The 20,553-nt window shown below is 53.3% G+C and overlaps 1 protein-coding gene across 1 annotated transcript in view; it reads right to left on the bottom strand.

Moving 5' to 3' along the window:
• FA2H (fatty acid 2-hydroxylase) overlaps window positions 1-20,553 on the bottom strand; it is a 51,311-nt gene that overhangs the window by 15,842 nt on the left and 14,916 nt on the right. Inside the window, exon 2 of the mRNA XM_004273267.3 lies at window positions 6,142-6,234. Within this exon, the coding sequence (XP_004273315.1) occupies window positions 6,142-6,234 (93 nt within the window). The remainder of the gene's footprint in view (window positions 1-6,141; window positions 6,235-20,553) is intronic.

Below are 20,553 nucleotides of genomic sequence, written 5' to 3'. Positions count from 1 at the left end.
TAGCCCTCACTGGTGCCCAGGAAGGGCCACTTCACCCTGGGGGATGAAGGACCACGGCGGAGGAATCCCAAGAAGGCTCACTTTCCTGTCTGCAAACATCCCCCTCAGTCCTCAAAGGCTGACACCTGCACTCTCCCCGCTGGCAGTCCTGCTATGCCAGGGGCAGTAAAGCTACCCTTCCACATTAAGTGTAGAAATGCAGCTTGGCTGACTTCCTCCCCACTTTGAGAAGGAGGACACTGAGGCCAGGAGGGGTCAGGTGACTCTTCAGATAAGGCTGGTTGGTCCTGTAATAGGAGCCTCCCTTCCCGCCTCCCCCAAGCTCGTAACATCCTCCACACAATCTCCCAGGAGCTGGGACATTCACCATGGGCTCCACCCTGATTCAGACAGTACATGCACACACAGGGTGTCTCTTCTCAATTCTCTTCCAGTCGTGCTCACTGATGAGAAAGTCTCAGGTGGGTGCTAATTCAACACCTCTCGCTTGCTGGTCATTTCCAACATGGCAACTGTCTGAGAAGGGGGGATGGCAAGAGATGATGGCTCGGATCCAATGAGGTAGGAAGGGACTCAGGATAAATTTCACTTCCTATTCTACCTGGCCGGGACCCCTTGGCCCCTTAACCCTCCCAAATAAACGGCTCTCTTCCTCCAGAGCTGGTGCCTGCTCCTGGCCCTCTCCCACCCCTACTTCCTAAGGCTCAGGGGAGACAGGGAAGGCGTCAGCAAAGGTCTGCGGACCTCGGAAGGAAGCTGGGTGGGGGAAGGAGGGGGGAACAGCCCACTGATCACGCCTCCAGTTCCCAGGCATCTGGGGGTTTCCGTTGCTACCCTCACGATAGCAAATCCTCCTTTTACAGCTGTGGAACCTAATGCTCAGAGAGGGCAAGTGATTCACTCAGGGTCACCCAGCTAAAGCCAGACTGCATGGATGAGGGTGAGGATATGTCCAGAAACTGCTCTTGAGTGCACTTGTTGAGGGTGGTGGGGGGGGGGCGGGCTCGAGTGAACTCAAAGACCCAGAGCAACAGGCCAAGTCCCAGGGAGCACACGTGTAAGTCGTGTAAGTCGGGGTGAGTTTGGCCCAAGCACCTGGTGTCCCATTCCCCTCCCCCATGCAGCTCTGTCCCTGCCCTAACGGGAGGGAGGGGGAGGGAGTCTCCCCGGGCTATGCCAGGAATGCAGCTGCAGCAGGGCCAGCGGGGGAAAAGGGCAGCCTGCTGCCCAGAGGGTGGGTGGAAGGGCGCTGCCAGGGTGGGGAGAGGGCCTCTTTTCTCGCCCCACCCGTTCTCCAGAGGCCCCTCCTCCTGGGCAGCACAGGGGCCAGGTGGCACATAACTCTTTCCAGGGGCAGCCCCAGCTCAGGAGTGGGAATCTGCTCATCCCCAGACAGGGCGAGGGGCAAACGTGGGGAGAGGGGGCAGCTGCTCTCTGTCAGCAGCTCCTCCCACCACCGCAGCTGTGAGCTGAGGCGATTGTTGAAAGAAATGTGTGCCCAAACCCCAGAGCTCACAGCTCTAGGGCAGCTTTCTGGGCCAGGGAGGTGGGGGAGGGGCTTCCAACCAGCAGGAGCAGGGGCGGGGCGGGGGACGGTGCCCGGGAAGGACGAGAATTCCAGCCACTGTTTCTGCATCCTTGTAACAGGCCCCTGGGCTGTTACATATTCTTGGAAGCTGGAATTTTGGAAGTTGGGGCCTCTGATGAGCTCATTTGACAGATGAGGAGACTTAGGCTAGATGCTCAGCTACACATGCGGCACCTCAGCCGCCCAGCTCCGGAGCCCGAGGTCCTAACCACGAGGCCGGGAGGCCGCTCTCAGCCGGCTCAGGACCCCCACGGCAGTGGGTTCTCTGGCACAGAGTCTGTGAGGGGTCCAGCAGGGGTGTCTAGTGCCACGGCTCTTGGTGGCCTTGCAGGGGTGAGTGCAGGCCTATTCCCTGAGGTCTAACTGGGGGCTCCCAGCTGGACAAGCTCAAGTCCACAGGGGCATGTTCTGCCTCCCCTACCCGTGCCCTATAACCTTCCCGTACCCAGAGGGGGTGGCCTCGTGCTCCCCGCTGCGGAGGTCCAGGGGGTGAGAGTGACAGGGAGCGGGGGGTCGAGTGGGCCGAGGCCCAGGGAGAGAGGAAGGATGGCATGCTGTGCCCCGGGTGCCCAGCCCAAGGCCAGGCGGGGTGGTCTTTCACTGGCAGCTCACTTTCCGACACCCCACACAATACAGGGCAGGAATAATTTCCTCCTTCTTCTTGATGGAAAAACAGGCCGCAACTGCCTGTGGTCACCCAGTGGCACCTCCTGCCCTCCAGCCAGCCTGCCTGGTGTCTCCCCGAGGGCTATTTTTTGAGCATAGCTGAGCTCTTTAGAAGAGGGGCCCAGACCTCCGGGCAAGGGGACGAGCAGGGAGGAAACTTGAGAGGCTCTGGGCCAGGAGGACAATCCTGGGGACCCCCTGTGGATCCCTCTGCAGCCAGACCCTCCACACCCCTACTCTGGGGCGGGCCAAAGGGAGAAGGGAGGCTCAAGGGGGCCCCAGGTGACTGGGGGGCAGAGTCCTAGGAAGGAAGCCAGCACCCATGGTGTCGAGGTCGGCCCTGTCCCAGGGGCGGCTGCCCGAGGGGCGCTGGTTCCGATCCAGGTGTTACTTGCCCAGGTTCTCAGTGACTTATGTGAGGGTCGTGAAAGGGTAAAACTCACTGGGCAAAATCAACATCTTTGCCAGGCAGCCCCTGATGCCAAGGGGTGCGTGCGTGTGTGTGTGCGTGCGTGCGTGTGTGTGTGTGTGTGTGTGTGTGTGTGTGTGTAGGGGCAGGGAGGTTGGGGAGCTGCAGTTTGCTCTGTGACACCTGTTGGCGGCCTCCAGGAGCCTGAGGGAAGCAGGATGCAGAGAGGAGGTGCCAAGTTTTGAAGACACCTCCCTGAGTACCTGCTCGGCCTCCTCCCTGCCTTCTGCCACCCCCCCGGCCTCCCAGTCACAGGCCGCAAGGTCTTATTCTTGGCCAGCCACCAGGGTGGAAGGGCTCCAGGACACATGGAGGGGGCAGGGCAGGGGGCTCAGCTGTGATCCCCTACGCTAACCAGCAGAGTGACTTTGACCTTGGGCTGAAGAACTTCCTCATTAATTAAATCAGGCTCATTATCACCTTGTGTTGCTGATAAAAGATAGTATCATTAAAGTGCTTAGCCTAAAGCTCTTATCCTGTGTTTGGCACTGGGTAAGAGCTCAATGAACGAAGAGTTAATCCAGTGTTAACTCCCGTTAACTGTCCCGTTAGCTGTCCAGGGGGATCTGCAAACCCCTCAAATCACACTAGTTCAATGTGGTTCCCAGGACCCTGGCCCCCTAATGGGAAGCCTGCCAAGGACACAGTGTAGGAACAAAAGAGGTCGTGGGACAAATGGAACCGGTGTGCCCAGAAGCCAGGAGCAGTGGGCGCTCTGTCTACCTCTACTGGGGTAGCTCCCGAGCTGGCTGGGTTCCAGAAAACAGGGAGAGACATGTAGGGCGTAGTGTGGGGTAAAGAGATACAACCTGGTTTCTTGTCCCACAAGGAAACTTGGGTCCTGCCCAAGAGGTGATGCAAGGTATGATTCAGAAATTGTTCCAATAAAATCCCATGCAGAGCTCGAGAGTCAGATGATACTGCACCTCTAAGCAGGGCAGGGCCCCCCGGGCTTGCTTCCTGGCCTTTTCTCCTGTCTTTTCAGAACTCTCCGCCCTCCACTCTCTGCCCCAGCACCCCCATCCCAGTTTCCCTCCCTCTTTCCAGCATGGCTGACTCTGTCCCCCAGCTTCTAGGACCAGGGAGGCTGGGCCATGGTAACCAAGACTCCCTTCCTTAGCAGCATCTAGAGGGGCTTCCCGTGAATGCAAAACATGAAGGGTTACCTTTGGCAAGTCCACCCCAGGCCCGGGAACCCCAGCTGAGACAAAGCTGCTGCCTCTTGGCCTTTCTCTAGAGCTCCTCAAGGTCCAGACCCTGGCCTGGGTCAGAAACAGATGGGGGGTCTCCCAGCCTCTCGTCTCCCCGCAAAGGGGCTGGGACTGACCACGCGGTAGATGAATAAAAAAGGAGAAGAAAGCAAGGAAAGCACTGTCCGCTCTCCCTGGGAAGTGAGTTCCTCGAGCTGGGTCTTCTCAGGGCCTGGGGGAGGCATGAAGCTGACCCCCCATTGCTCCCAGTGGGTCTCCACACCGCCTCTTGGGCCAGCCCTTGCCCCTCTCTCTCAGCCCAGGGACAAAGGAAGAGGGAGAGGAGGAAGAGAGAGTGTGTGAGAGAGAGAGAATGACAGAGGCGGGGAAGGTGAGTCAGGTATGACCAGGATGTGCTGGAGAGGAGCCTGGGCAGGGCCCGGGGAGGAGGGGGAGGGGAGGTCTCTCTTCCCCTTGGGTAGGGGCGGGGTGGATGGTGGAACAGGCCTGGGGGACTTGATCCGTCTGCCTTGTGCCCAGGGCAGCCCAGGGAAACTGGGAGGACCCCTCCCCTGAGCAGTGATCTGCCAGTCCCCAGCCAGGCTCATGTGACAGTCCCCTCCCTTCTAGGATGATTCTTTCTTGCCTCCCCACCCCAGGCCTGCTCAGCCCTCTGTAGAGTATTTTCTTTCCAACCTTCAACCCCTAAACCAAGCCCACAGATGCTGGCCCCAAGGACCCCTCTTCATGTGGTCCTTTCAGCACCATCCACTGGCCGCTGAGCCCAGAGCTCGACATGCTGCAGCTCACTCTCTGGTCCTACCCTCATCCCCACACCTTCCTCGTCTCCCACCACAGCTCCTCCTTTTTCAAGTCGAGGTCCTGACTCCACCAGCTTCCAGGATCCTTGTCCCATTCAAGCTGGCTGTCTCCCCCTCCATCCTGTGCTCGTGCAGAACAAGCCCAGGTCCCCAAAGTTTCCAGAGAAGTCAGCCGTTTGTACTGAGACCCTCAACCTGTGCCCCCGGCCTGGGCAATGAGCAATCGTGGCTGAGTCCGGCGTCAAGGTCAGGAGACCAGGTCCAGTGAGCCCTCTGGGAACATACTGCGTGGCCTATGCAAGCCTTTCCCCTTGACGGCTTCAATTTCCCTTTCGGTCACAGGCCTGCTTGAAGGGGATGGAGCACAGGACCACTTGTCCCGGCCTCTTTAGTGAAGCACCTGAAGGCGTCTTAGCCCTGGGCTGATGGGCTTCCCCAGAGGCAGAGGCGATTCCCACGTGACAGATGCCATCTCTGAGTTCCTGGGGTCAGGGCCTCAGGAGTGCTGGCAAAAGGGGCCCAGCAAACAATCAGTGGGGGCCTCCTCTGGTCACCTGTGTCCCTTGGGTGTGGTTCTTGCATCTCCCCATGTTGTAATAACATGTCTGGGGGGAGATCTGCCCTCCGCACCAGATTGTGAGCTCCCTGAAAGCAATGGCCTGTCCTGTTGGTCTCTTGTCCCCAGTGTCCAGCACAGGTTGGGGACATTTATAGACATACACACTTATGTCTATTACAGGAGGAAATGGCGACATGACATTGAGAAAGTCCTCTGACCCAGGTTGGAGGGAAACGACACCCAGGTCTGGTTCTCTCCAGAACCCCCAGGCAATGCTACCCCTCCCTCCTCTTGACTCCACTGCCACCTGTGACTACCGAGCTCCTCTAGGACTTCCCTAGCCAGAAAATGGGTGTGCCTAATCACAGCAAGATGCTGGTCTCCCAGCACCAAGAGAGGTTTGTCATCGGGCTCCGCAGCCACATGCTACAGAAGGCTGCAGCCCTTTCCCTGCCGGCCTCCGCAGGCTCCCGTGCCGGCCACTCCTGCGAGTGGTCGCCGGCACCTGGGGCAGCTCTGCCTTGTGCACTGGCCAAGCTGGGCGCGTCTAGGCCTCCTGACCCTGTCATCGTGCCCTTCTCAGCTGCAGGGGTCCCTGTGGGAGACCTCCCTCTGGGGTCTTTGGAGCCTGGTTCTGCACAGATCTCGTGTGTCGTTTCCCCAGACCCACCATAACCTCAGCCCAGGTTTGCTGCCCCAGGTCGTGCTTGTGAGCTGTGGGCACCTGCTCCTCGGTCCTCATCTTCCCTGGGCAAACGTCATGAATAACCATAGCCTGTGGCTCCACGCACCCTGTCCTCGGCCCTGGGAGCCCCGACCATCACCCCACCCAGTCTTGTGCCCACTACCTTGTCCCAGTCCACTGCATTGAGCTTCGGCTCCATCGCAGGGTCTGTCTTCTGAGTGCTTGCAGAGGTCACAGCCCCATTCTCCACGGAACCCTGGGGAGAGGAGACACAAGGGGATTACCCACAGTGGGCGAAGGAAGAGAACCCCCAACTGCCCCACGATGAGGCAGTCAGGAGTGGTGGGAGCACCATGGCAGGGCAGGGTGGGCGGAAATCAAGGGCACCGAGTGCACTTGAAAAAGGGTAGACACTGATGTGGGTGGTCTTATTCTCTGCACTTTTCTTCTCTCTGAAAAAGAAAATAATACCCATAAAAACAAGAGGCAAAAGATCTGGGGGAGCATAGAAGCTGGCAGAGAGACTGGAGGGAAATGAGAGCAGTGACTGGGAATGCCCTGGCCCAGGAGATCCCTGCCAGCCTTTCCCCAGGCCCCTGACAGGTGTCAGGTAAAGAGTCACAGGGTGGCACCCAGGGGACCTGGCAGGCTCACTGGGTCACGCCCAATGACTACATCACCTGCCTCTCTTCCTGGTAATTCTACAGAGCTCGTGGGCCACAGGCTGAGCAGCTAGGTCCACACGCCCACAAGAAAGAAAGGCAGCAGAGCGTGAGGGAGCCGTCCCTCCAGGAACTCCCAGGTGTGGGTCAGCGGCCACACGTGGGGCGGGACTGGCAGAGGAGAACCCAGATGGGCTCAAGGTCAAATGGAAGGAGCAAAGAGGCAAAGGCAGAGGGAAATGGAATGTACTGGGAAAATCACATGGCTCCAGCTGGCCCTGACGTCATGTGGGGCGAGGCCGGAGAGGGCAGGCCGGCACGTAGGTAAAATGCAGGCTTCCCTCCAGGAAGGTGGGGAGAGCGCTTACCAATGGTGGGGGGTGTCCTCTGAGTCCCTGTGACTAAAGGAAGCTGTGGTGGCCATGGAGAAGGGGCCCTTGGAACCTGGATACTGGCAAGAACCCAAGAAGAGTGTTTGAGCAGCCAGTTGGGGTTTCTGTTGCTACGATTCTTACATGTTTTGCTTCCAAATGAATGAAGAGAACTTGATGGTGACAGTGACGCTGTCAGTTTCTGGGAAAACCCATACGTAACCCAAGTAAAAGCGGGCTTTCATGGTCCTGTCTTGGTCTGGGTATCTCAGTATTTTTAGTCTTTGTCACCACGCTAATACCTGAATTCTTCTCAAAAGCATCTCTGATGACCTCTTGAGGATGGAGTGGATTTTATAGTATTTCATACAAGGAAACTCCCTAAGTATCAAAAATAAATGTCATATAAGAATCTTGTCCCTTCTAATTCTGTTCTACCCTTAAAATACCTCCGAGCGCCTCCAATCATGGACCTATTGGTTCTCCCTCCCTCCTGGGTAGTTCTTTTCTCCTGTTCACCCCAAGTCCTTTCTTAAGCAGGGTGATCTAATCCTTCTCTGCACCTCCAACCCCTCTCATTCACTACAACTCCATGCATCTCTCTCCACACAAGGCTTGTCTTGGGGTCCACCCATCCCAAGCAGGGAAGGGGTTATCACTCGAATTAGCATTTGATGTTTTTGTCTGCGCTACACTTTTCAGACATCCCTGAGTGGCAGACACAGATCTGTTTGGGGCACGTGCATCTAAACAACAACTGGAAGCAGAAGAAATGGTCATCACTTTTCAGCACTGGGCACAGAGCCCTCATCTATCCAGCCTGTGCTTCTGGTCACTTAAGGCTGGGCTGTTTTCTGAGAGCTCGAGTCCTTAGGAAAGTCTCCCTTCTGCTCAGCTGGCTGCCTCAGTTTCCAGGGACCGCTCCTGGCTCTTCCCCTCTAGGACTGTACAGGCTCTTTTTCGCCTGGCAACTTCTACATACATGAGGACCACTGCCATCTGCTTTTCCACAAGAACCTCTTAGGACATAACAGGGTCTCTAAGCATGATTGGTTCCGGCTCCTCTTCCAAGGTGGGTGTGATGGGACCAGGCCAGAACCCAGCAGGGCTCATGCCTCCCCCACATGGAACATCCTATTTCAGGCCATGGGAACTGAGCTCCCATTGGCACTTTGACCTCCATCTTATGCGGCTCATTCACTTAGCTTATAGCCACCTGAAGCTTTTTCCATGGACTGCTGCTGCTGGCGTGGTGTGGAGAGCTTGTGTGGCCCAGGAGGCGAGCTGGACCTGCAGACCCACTGTGATGAAGGCTGGGATGCCAGGAGTAGTGATGGACAGGAGGGCAGAAGGCGGTGGAAACCAAACAAACCCTAAGAAATGGGATCATCGAGGGGAGTTTGCGGGGACAGAAGCCCTGGTTCCACATCCGCCTCCTCTTCAGGGGCTGGTGGTCTCAGTGAAGTATCACCATGGTCCCCTGCCTCTTCCCTTAATTCCTCCCTCCTACAAGGATCTGATCCACACCCACTGCTGTCACCCACTCATCCACAGACATAGGTGTTTGAACATCTGCAACGTGCCAATCACACATCAGCTCAGAAGACTCCGCAAAGTCTCTCTAACACTGGTCCTGCTCCTTGCTCCGGGAGTACGTTTCCAACAGCTGACATTATAGTCTGACCCTCTGACCACTTTCCTAGGAGGGAACACGCTATCCTCCTCTGTAGGTCGGCTTATCCTTGACTTCCTTGTATTTAACGTCTTTCCCCTGTATTTCCAAGCTCTTCTCCTGTCACGCCTTTGAATTAAGCCTAATTTTTCCCTCTTACTGGTAGGGACGACTTGCCATTTTCTCAACATGCCTCGCGTTTTTCTCCTCATATGTCATCCTATCTAGCATGATGACAACGGTTAATATTCATGAAGGCCTACCATGTGCCCAGCCCTTTCATCTGCATAACAACCATATGAAGCAGCATGATTATTATTCCCACTTGACGGATGGGAGGGCCAAGGCATGAAGGAGCCCCACAGCTAATGAGGGGTAGAGCCGCAGTTGGGCTCCAGAATATTCTCTTGACAACCATGTACTTCTTCCCTAACCATTCTAGACAGAAATGAGCTCTTCATTTTCCAACTTAAAAAAACGTCACACTTTCCATGTGTCCCACTGCCTCAGTTGGTATTTACAATTTCCTTCCTCTTATTGTTTTTGCATGTTCCGGCCATGATCTTGTTTGTCCAATGGTGGACGAACAATAGATTCTAACAGGCCAGGAAACTACTGTTTCCTCTCTTCAAGTTACCTAGGGTGGGCTCTTGAAAATATTACATCTCCACCCATACTTCTCAAGTGGATCATGTTTCAGTGTTGGCTCTTTGCAACATAGCCACGATCCCCTGACACTCCAGACCCCTGAGATGTGGCAGGAACCTCAGGGGATCCTGACTGTGTTGTTCAGGGTGGAGCCCTGAAACTCTGCCAGGCTCATGCTCCTTGGAAATATATAAAGAATGGGGGGTGAGCACATCTGCTTGGAAGAGAGAGGTCGCCCAGGACACTGAACACACCATCTTAGAATGCCACCCGGGCTGGGTGGGGTGGTGCCCAGACACAAGGGTCAAAGTCCAATAATCTGGGCCATATATTCTCAGTGCCCTTTGGCCAAGGGTAGTCCACAGGATAGGCATGAGCAGAACTGAAAGTACATTAGTCTGACATGAAATTACCAGCATCTTATTTTGCCAAATAAAAATATTAAAAAAGGGGCTTCCTTGGTGGCGCAGTGGTTGGGAATCTGCCTGCCATTGCAGTGGACACAGGTTTGAGCCCTGGTCTGGGGAGATCCCACGTGCCGCGGAGCAACTAAACCCGTGCGCCACAACTACCGAGCCTGTGCTCTAGAGCCCGCGAGCCACAACTACTGAGCCCACGTGCCACAACTGCTGAAGCCCGCGCGCCTGTAGCCCGTGCTCTGCAACTGCAATAAGAGAAGCCACCGCAATGAGAAGCCCACGCACCGCAATGAAGGGTAGCCCCCGCTCGCCTCAACTAGAGAAAGCCCGTGCGCAGCAACAAAGACCCAATGCAGCCAAAAAAAAAGAGTAAATAAAATAAATACATGAAAAAACATATATTAAAAAATATTTTTAAAATTAGCAGCAGCATTTCATAAATGAAAGAAATAGGTAGGAAACACATGCTTGCAGAATAAAAGGCAGTTCTTCCCAAGGAAGGGCATTTGGCAAATTTACAGGGGGGTTAAAAAAAAAGAAAGGTTCCATTTAAAAATATTCATTAATGCAGAAGAAATTACAACCTAAAATTTTGTTTTGTGAGCATTAATTGTACATCATTGTTTTCTTGGTTCATGGTGGTCGGTGTGGGTCTCTAGTCTCTGTGTAACAGGAAGTAGGTCAAATGCTCTCTTTGTTCCAGTTCCAAGGTTTTCTTAACAAATTACTAAAAATCCAGTTTCACAGAGAGATGTTGGCTGAAAATGAAAACAGAACTTTCAAGGGTTTTTTGTTGTTGTTGTTGTCGTTCAGCTGGAAATATTCCGGGTGGAATGAGGGAAATGGAGGGAGGATCCCCGTGGCTCTCTGCCTCTTTCCTGAGAGCCAGGAGGAAGGGGAGCGGCTCCTGCCCAGCACCGGGCTCACCAGCTTGCTTCCCCAGCCCTGAGCAGTCAGGGACTCTCCCAAGATGCTGCCCTTGAATCCTGCACCAGCTCCTGTCTGAAGGCTGGCACGGGCCGTGCGCTGCCATGGAGGGTGGGGAAAGGAGAGGAAGACGGACGGGAGAAGGTTGTTTCCTCCTGTCCTCCTGCCACCCCAGCTAATCACAACTTGAGGGTCCTGGAACCACCAGGCAGTCATGTCGTGGGTGACAGGCTTTTGGCCAATAGATCGCAGACTGACAATAGAACCAAGGTGCTTTCTGGGTGGCCTCATCGGGACCACAGCCCTCCATGGCAGGAGCCCAGGTTTATTAACCACAAGATTGTACACACCTCCAATACGGGAGGAGATTTCAAGGAGAACTGGAGCAAGCAGCACATGGGCGCTGCCAGGAGCAGAAATGCCCTCAGGTACAAGGAAGTGTCCTCTAGTGCGTCTTTTATTGACTCTTTTTCTAGGGTCTAGTTGTGAGTTTTCAAAAGGTCTCCCATTTCCACTCGGGGGCTGCTCCCATCCGAACCAGGGCAGAGGGCGGGTGTTCCAGGAAGCGAGTCCTGCTGGGAGCCGCCACACCACACACACTGATCTGAGCCATGGTTTCCAGACTTCCCTGCCTCGTGTTTATTTTATGGTTGAGCCAGGCTCACGCTTGAATTCCATGGGCAAACACCATCTATGAATCAGAAGTATGTAAAGGTCATTCCTAGGGACTAGGGTACAACTCAGACTCTAAAAGACTTTTTAAAAAAAGTTTCTTGGAAACTTCCATAATGCATTATTTAAAAGACTCTCCTGATCCTGGAAGCAAGCCTGAAAACCAAAAACCTTTGAAAACCAAAAAGCAGCGGCAAGTGAAGAATACATGTACTCTTTTCCAGGTTTTGGAAATTGTTCTGGGTCCTGCCTTCAGATTGCATTAGCTACAGACTTTGGGGAAGGGAAGTGAGTAATTCTGTAGTCAGACTCACAATGGCTTTCACAAGAATAATCAGCCCAAATGTTGATGGATGTGGCTTGACATGCGGCGTCCAACCCACCTGTGTCAGATGACAGCTTTCCTAGAGGGTCTACCCGAGGGACACAAGATTGTCCCAGGGGAGCAAGAATGGAGCTGAAGACCCACCCCTCCTCTTGAGCCCTGCTGACCTTTCCATCCTGGGAAGGCAGGCAGGAGACCTGGCTAGAAGCACATTTATGGTCAGGCCCCAAGGCTGTTTGGGAGAAGCTGGTGAGCCTAGCAAAGTATCGATAGTTCAGGGGCTGAAAGCATCTTGCTTTCCTATGCATTTCCCTGTGATTGCCTCCCAAGTCAGAATGCAAGCTCCATGAGGGTAGAGACCCTGATGCTTTGCTCACTGCTCTGCTCCTGGCAGCTGGCACGGGGTCAGCACCTGAATACGTGCTGAATGGTATATTTGAGTAGATGGTGGCCTCTTTAGGGTCTGGCGGCCCAGGCAGGCAGGATGCCTACTTGAGGGGAGAAGGTCAATGTGCCCTGCTAAGAAGACTAGGTAGGCGGGCACTGCCCACCCTGAGCTGGGAACCACTGGACATGCTGGGCAATATGGGGGAGGAGGTGAGGAGGGCATTTTGATCTCCTTAGATCCTCCCAGCCACAGTCCAAGGCTGCAGGGAAAGAAGCCAATGAAACAGCAGCACCAGCCCTATTTTCTCCCACTACAGTGCCAGTTCCCGGCTGCTAATGAATCATGATGTCCTCTCAGGTCAGCCCAAGCCACTGCTCTTGTCTCATGGAGATGGTCCTGCTGACACCACCACCCCCTCTCCTGGGCTCCCTCGGCCGCCGCCTCCTCTCTCACACTGAGTTCAATGCCCTCGGACCCAAACTCACAGAGGACCCAGGAGTTGTCCCCTGCTAGCTTGCTGAGGTTCCAGCCAGTTCCCCCAACATGCCTGTCTCTCAGGGAGGCAGCCCTCGGGGGAAGAATCCGGGTCCGACCATCTATTCCAGACCCTGCAGATTCAGCTTTAACGAAGAGACAAAGTTCTAGACCAGCCTCCCTCATCAACTTGCTTTGTGACCTGAGGATCTTCCTCTTGGAACAAGAAGTGCTTCTCTCTGGCAAAGGCACCCCGAGTTCTTGCTCTGTCCTCAGAAGGTGGGCAGGTGCCTTCAATGAATGAAGCAGGCAGAGTGTGGTTCATAATACAGACTCATTTCGTTTGTGGACTAAACACATAGGAATATTCTTTTTTTTTTTTTTAATTAACTTTTTAAAAAAGTTTTATTTATTTATTTTTGGCTGTGTTGGGTCTTCGTTGCTGCGCATGGGCTTTCTCTAGTTGTGGCGAGACGGAGCTACTCTCTGTTGTGGTGTGCGGGCTTCTCATTGTGGTGGCTTCTCTTGTTGCGGAGCACAGGCTCTAGGTGCACAGGCTTCAGGAGTTGTGGTTCACAGGCTCAGTAGTTGTGGCTCACGGGCTTAGTTGCTCTGCGGCATGTGGGATCTTCCCGGACCAAGGATTGAACCCGTGTCCCCTGCATTGGCAGGTGGATTCTTAACCACTGAACCACCAGGGAAGTCTCTGCGAACTTTTTTTTTTTAATTTTATTTTTATTTATTTATTTTTGGCTAAATACATAGGAATATTCTTTACTTCTATGAGGAAAGATGCTCACTCTCCTTTTTCTTAAAACACGAGGCACCAAGAAACAAAAGACAAGCAAAAACATGAGGAGCCCTTTTGCTACAGACAGCAGTACAGAGAAAAAAAGAAATGCAACACGTGCAGTAACCTGTGGTCATTGTCGTGGGGTCTTGGCATGGGGGAGGCTGTGGGGAATGGAGGGGACTGCAGCAAACTGGAGGGGGTCACACCCCGTTGAAAGGGGGCAGCCCCGACTGAGGTTCAGGTCAGGTGAGGATGGGGCCCAGTGTTGTCAGACCTTCCGACTTCTAAGAAAAACTGGAAAACTAGATTTCTCTGTGGAATCTCCAGATTTCAAAATCTGACGCATGTTGAAAACAAACACACGATGTGGGCCAAACCAACCTGCCTGAATACAAACACAGCCCTTAGCCCGCCACTTTGAAAAGCCTGGGTGAGCTGCAGCCCTCCTGCCCCCGGGACAGCCTCAGAGAGGGATGGGCGTGGACGGGCAAGAGCAAGGGTCTTGTCCTCCTGTTCCCACAACAGGGAATCCACGGGGAGTCCACGTGCACCCACCCAGCTGTACCAATGCCCTGAGTGGGTTGGTGACAGGTGGGCGGCACTGAGAGGACCAGAGCCCCAGCAAGGCTCAACGAAGGGCAACCCGGGCCTCTTTCTCCCTCTAGGCTAGCCGAGAGGAGGCAGGGTGTCTGGAAGCAGAAGTGGGTGGTGGATGCGGACTTTTACTGGCGCTCTTCCCCCTCATGGTGTCTGGAAGGGAGACAAATCCGTGAGGGTGAGGGAATCGCAGCAGAGACGCAGCTGTGCACCAAGGATGTTCCCTCCAGGGAGGGTTGATTCGATCCTCCGCATGCCCACCCCACCTCTAAATTCCTATGTTGATGTCCTAACCCCAAGTCCATCAGAACATGACCTTATTTGGAACTAGGGTCACTGCAGGTGTGACTAGTTAAAGTGAAGTGATGAGGGTGGGCCCTAATCCAATGTGGCTGGTGCCCCTATAAAGAGGTGAAATTTGGAAACAGACACACACCCTGAGAACACCATGTGAAGAGGCAGAGATCAGGGTGAAGCATCTGCAAGGGCCAAACCGCCAGAGATTACCAACAAAGTACCAGGAGCTAGGGAGAGGCCTGGGACAGAGTCCCTCCCACAGCCCTCGCTAGGAACCAAGCCTGCCACACCTTGGTCTCCTTCAGAACTTCAGAACTGGGACACGTAAATTTCTGTTGCCTAAGCCACCCAGGGTGTGGGACTTGGTTATGTCAGCGATAGCAAATGAATCCAAGCTGAACTAGTTTCTCCTGGGTTTGCCTCAGGGCCACAGAAGGAGAAGGAATCCAACCAGGAATGAGAACAAATGATGGAGGCATCCAAGGAGATGTGGAGACAAGATGTGAGGAGGTGGCAAAAACCAGGGTCTTGCAATCAGCACAGTCTTCCTGCCAGGCCCTTGGTGGCAGCCCACACAGACGGCGCTGGGAGGGGTAGGCATTCGAGTACAGCAAGTCCCCTACATACGAACCTTCAAGTTGCGAACTTTCAAAGATGCAAACGTGTGTTCCGTCAACGTTAGGCGTGAGTGAAACTGCAGCTTGCCCTCCGTCTCCTGTTGCTGGCGATCCTTCAGCTCTACCATCTCCCACCTCCTCTCCCTCCTCCAGTCAGTAACTCTTCTTGCCTGTTCCCTCGATGCCAGTCCCTGTATGCCAGCTGTTGTGCTGTACTACTGTACTTTTCAAGGTACTGTACTGTAAGATTAAAAATGTTGTCTTTATTTTTTGTGTTTGTTTTTTATGTATTATCTGTTTGAAAAGTATTATAAACCTATTACAGTAAATACTATATAGCCAATTGTGTTAGTTGGGTACCTACCTAACTTTGTTGGACTCATGAACAAATTGGACTTACGAACGTGCACTTGGAACGGAACTCGTTCGTATGTAGGGGATTTACTATACCTCCCTCCCCAGCCCACCGTTCCTCGTCAAGCAGCCAGGGGTGGCCTTGCTCCCCTTCTTCGGGGCCTGGGAAGTCACTCCCCAGCACCTGGAAGCACTGTGCTGGGGAGGCAGGCTGAACTGGGGTGGGGGGAGGTCCGGTGCACCGCGACCCCCTTTAGTGCAAACCTTGGCCTACTTGGTGATCCCCACCCCCCACCCAGCCACGAGGCTTCTGGGACAGCTGCACCACCTCCACAGTGAGTGCCATTACCACCTGCACGTGTGGCCAACATCTCATCGGAATCAACACAATTCTCTCTGAGGACATGTTCCCTGGATGAGGGAAACGGAGGCAGAGAGGGACCAAGTCACTGATTCAAGGACTTGCAAACAGTTGCTGGGAGAGCCAGCCAGGAATCCACTTCCAGGGCTGTCCCCGCCGAGGTCCTTCCCGCGTCCTCTTCTATCCCCTCTGGGAGAACTCACTGGGATGTTCCAAGCCCCTGCCCTGAGCCCCCAAGCCCCTCTCTAGTGCCCCAGACCGTCCCCAGAGAGGGTGTGCTTGGATGGTGCATGAGGGGGAGAGAAAAGAGAACAACAAAAAGCCTGCCCTCTGCATGGCAAACAAACAAGCCGACCGCAGAGGCAGTGAAAGGAGGCTGTGTGCAGCGGGGCGGGGGCTGCAGGAGGCGGGGGAGCCGGCATAAAGGAATGTTGTTTGGGAAAGCCAGGGCTGGGCACCGAGGGACAGACAGATGGCCTTTTATCCCATGGCCTGGGTTCGGCCTGAAAACCCTTCTTCTGAAATGAGAGGGTGCCCCAGGCCCTGTGTCCAGCTGCTCCCCTCCCATGGAGGCCCAGAGGCCCACGTGTCTCAGGATACCTGGGTTGCACATGGCCCAGGCAGGTCCTGGAAGGAGGAGGACCGTAACCACACCAAGAGGCTTCCCTGGGGAGAAGCCAGTGTTAACAAGCCCACCCCCGGGCCCCCCAGGAAGCAGCCTCCCTGGAGCTGGTTGTTTTCTGCAGCCAGAAACATGGGGCGAAAGTGAAGGCGGCAGGACCTGCCTGCTTCTGTCTCCAGGAAGCTGCTGTGTGATGAGGTCCAAATCAGAAGCCAGGACCAGCCAGGTCCTGTGGCCTATCCACGCCTTAAAACACTTAAAATAAACCCCTGACGTGCACAAAACCCAAACCAAAACAAAATCCATGCCTAGCAAGTGACAAGCCACAGAACTCCCAAAGCACACCCACGTCCCACTCGCCCAGTCACTGCAAGGCAGCCAGCTCTGCCAGCCACTCTCCCTGTATTCATGGTAGGAAGATGAAAGGAAAAGAGAAAATGAGCAGGAATAGGAAACCTGCACCTGAGGTGTGCCCCACAGCTCTCTCTCAGAAGACGTGGAGATGTGGACAAGACATTCCCAGCCTCCTGGGTCCTTGATGTCAGTTTGCTGTGGACCCAGCATTGCTCTTACTCGTGAAATGAGCCCCCTTGGATGACATCACCAGCAACCTTGTCACCAGAAGCAGGAGTCAGCATAGGTGGGCATTCCAAGACATCAGAAAAGGGGGCCAGTGGATTGAAAATAGTAAATTACCACTCACAACTCGCCCGAGCACCCCACAAGTTTTCAGGCTACTAACTGGATTCTCTACCAAGTCCTGCCATGGAACATCCGTATCCAAGCAGATCTCTTCTGCTCTAGCCTCTAACCTTAGACGAGGGCACCATTTCCAGGAAGTCACCAAGAGTCAAGTGGACACAGTTTTTTCCCAATGAAAGCCGAACTCGGGGATTTGGAACAGCCCGAGGGGAAAACTCCATCTGGGAGCCTGTGCTGGGGAGGTTGACCTGGGCATGGTCGGGGGGGACCAGGGGAGCTCTCTGAGGCTCACTTCCTTGGTCCTGCCTTACAAAACCCTGCCTCGCCTGCAGTGGTAGGATGGGTGGGACCAGAGCTTCAACTCTAATAAGCAGCATTAGCAACTGCAGCAAATGAGCTCCTCAAGGTTTAGCCTTTTGCAGATTGCACGGGACATTTCTAGACTGTGCTCTCTCAAGTCTTAGACCTCAAGGCACCTCAGGTGGGCTTACAGAATGTGCTATCCACAGGGAAGACACACTTAAGCCATCTAAAATATATTATCTCCTGACTGACCCAACTTCTATAAAACAACCAATTTCAGATGTAACAGTCCGTCTGTAAGGATTAATCTCAAAATACTATTTTGCTGTTTTATTAAAGGAGAAACAAGACCATTGATTTACAAATAACCTCATATATCTCTATTCCAGAGACAAGATTCCTAAATGTGCCTTTTGTAATCTAATAACTTAAGAAAGAAAAATACTGTTGTTCTCTTTGTTTACAAAATGGCAAATGATTATATTGCCAGAAACAATAAAAGCCACTGAACTGTTTTGTAAACAAAACAATAAAAACAACAACAAAAAACAACCTGTCTTATACCCACTACCTCTTTTTACTTATTCAAGCAATTTCCCCCTCTCCCTTGCTCAGGCATGGAATCTTCTCCCATTTGTAGCTGAGCATGTTGATGTTCAAGAGGCTGACTGGCTTCCCTCCAGTGACACAGTGAGTTCAAGAACATAAGACTGTTGAACTCTAAACCTGTCTTCTTTTCCACCCTCATTTATCCTGACAACTTCCAAATCCACTGCACATTTCTCAAACTAGCCAAGTCTACACAGTGAGCCCTAGAACTGGTACCTTCTCATGAGTAATAGCCTACACGCCACGTTTTATGCTCAGGTGTTTATACTCATCACTCTAATGATGCTCAGCCCCAGGGGATGACGTCCTTGATCAGCCTCAAGGCAACTTGAGGGTGGCCAGTGCCTCTCTGACATGGCCACATGTCAGGGACATCACTGAATACATGATATGGTGTGATCATGTAGAGAGAGAGCAAGAAGGAGCCATTTGAGAAGGATGCAGGGACACCAGCTTTCTGGTGTCCAGATTAGGATGCCACTATCCTAGAGAGAAATGCCTTGTGACTCTGGGCCACAGCTCAGACCAACGCTTTTTTGCCCAAGAGAACTTTCTGCAACGATGGAAATGTTCTAGATCTGTCCTGTCCAATATAGTGGTCACTAGCCACATATGTCTACTGAGCACTTGAAATCTAGCCAGTGTGACTGAGGAACTGAATTTTTATTTATTTAATTTAAAATTAAATTGCCACATGTGCCTCGTGGCTACCATATTGGACACCAGATTTCTGGACTCATATATTCAGCTACTATTTGAAATCTCTACCTGGGTGTTTCCTGGGCATCTCAAACCTGATAGGGTCCTAGTGAACTTTAATTGCCCCATCCCAAACCATGGACCCCCATCCCAGTATTCATCATTCCACAAATCAAACCACCTAATTGCTCAGGTCAAAACCTTGATGTCCCTTCAACTCCTCTCTTCCCTCACTTCCAATGTTTAATCCCTCAGCAAGACGTTTCCAATTTCTATCTACTTCTTTCTGTCCCAATGGCCTCCCAGTCCAGGCCACCTCTTTTTGTCATCTGGACAACAGGGATGGCCTCTTAGCTCTCTTCCTGTTTCCACTCTTTTTAAATTAATTAATTAGTTAATTAATTAAGTTTTGGCTTTGTTGGGTCTTTGTTGCTGCACGCGGGCTCTCCCTAGCTGTGGCGAGCGGGGGCTACTCTCCACTGTGGTGTGTGGGCCTCTCATCGCGGTGGCCTCTGTTGTTGTGGAGCACGGGCTCTAGGTGCGTGGGCCTCAGCAGTTGTGGCATGTGGCCTCAGTAGTTGTGGCACGCAGGCTTAGTAGTTGTGGCGCATGGGCTTAGTTGCTCCGTGGCATGTGAGATCTTCCTGGACCAGGGCTTGAACCCGTGTCCCCTGCCTTGGCAGGCGGATTCTTAACCACTGTGCCACCAGGGAAGCTCCCTGTTTCCGCTCTTGCCTCCCTTCAAGCTACCATCCACATGGCAGCCAGAATGATCTAATAAACTATAGACCAACTTTGTCAGTGTTCCGCTTCAAGTCCTCCAGCCCCTTGTTCTCAGAGTAAAATCTAAGCCCCCTACAATGACCTGTGAGCCCCGCTGAGGTAGGGCTCCTGCTGACTCCCCGCTCCAGCCCACACCCACTCCCCGTCGCCCACAGCACTCCAGCAACAGCAGTGCCTGATGTCACCAATCCTGCCAGACCCCAGGACCTTAGTGCTTGCTGTTCCTCTGCCTAGAATGCTTTTTCATCCAGTTCTTATGACAACTCCTTTTCATCCATCATATATCAGTTCCCCAGAGAAGCCTTCCCTGACCATCCCCATCAGAAGCTGCAGCTGTCACTCTGTCACAGCCCCCTGATCTAAAATATATTTTCTGTCTGTCTGTCTGTCTATCTATCTAAAATATATTCTGTTACAGCTCTTGCCACCACCTGTAATTGTTCTATCTATCTCCCTCTGTCTACTGGTAGGTACCCCCCATGAGGGCAGTGAACAGTTGTCTTTTTGTCCCCAGCATCGAGCTTGGTCTGGGCATGATGAGACTATATCCACTATGTTTGCAGGTGAATAGAGGAAGGAATGGTGGGGAGAAAGAGGCAGCCCTGCAAGCCCCTGGGACCACTGGGGCAGTCGCCAGCCTCTGTTTCAGAGACCAACTGTCCCTGACCAGGGCGCGTGTCCCCAGTCCAACATTGTACTTGTCCAGGTGAAGACAGAAGGACAGCAGGTTGGTGCAGACCCTACACGCCCTACCTGGGGGGAGGGGTAACTCTGAGAGACTGAATGTCACCACTCTCCAGCTCCTCCAGCGGGTAAGTGGCCTCACCCAAGAGAGTCTGAGCACATAGCAACTCAGATCTTAAAAGCATCCATCCCTCACCACCTAACAGGAACCTGCCTTTTCTTAGCAGAAGCTGGGGCTAAAGGGGCTCGTAATCATCTATCTCAGTTTAATCTACATGTTCTGTCTTACAGAGCTCACACGATGTCATTGAAGCCGCAGAAAATCCTGTAGTGATGCAAGGAATAAGGAAATCAAGGCCAAGAGAGGTTTAGTGACTCATGCGATGTCACGTAGCCAGTAAGACCCAGAGCTAGACCCAGAGCTGCAGATCCCCGGCGCCTCCTCTCTCCTGGAGGGGAGTAGGATGGGCTGCTAATTCAGCGCCCATCACACAACTGCTCTGCACTAAGCTCCACTCTGGGAGCTTGGGGACGCTGATTCTTCAGTAATTCCAAGAGATCTACCTACTGAGCCACCTTCAGTGACTCCAGCTTTT

The sequence above is a fragment of the Orcinus orca genome, chromosome 20, assembly GCF_937001465.1.
Source record: "Orcinus orca chromosome 20, mOrcOrc1.1, whole genome shotgun sequence".
Taxonomy (NCBI): Eukaryota; Metazoa; Chordata; class Mammalia; order Artiodactyla; family Delphinidae; genus Orcinus; species Orcinus orca.
Note: the sequence above shows the minus strand (reverse complement) of the source record. Positions and strands in the feature narration are given on the sequence as shown.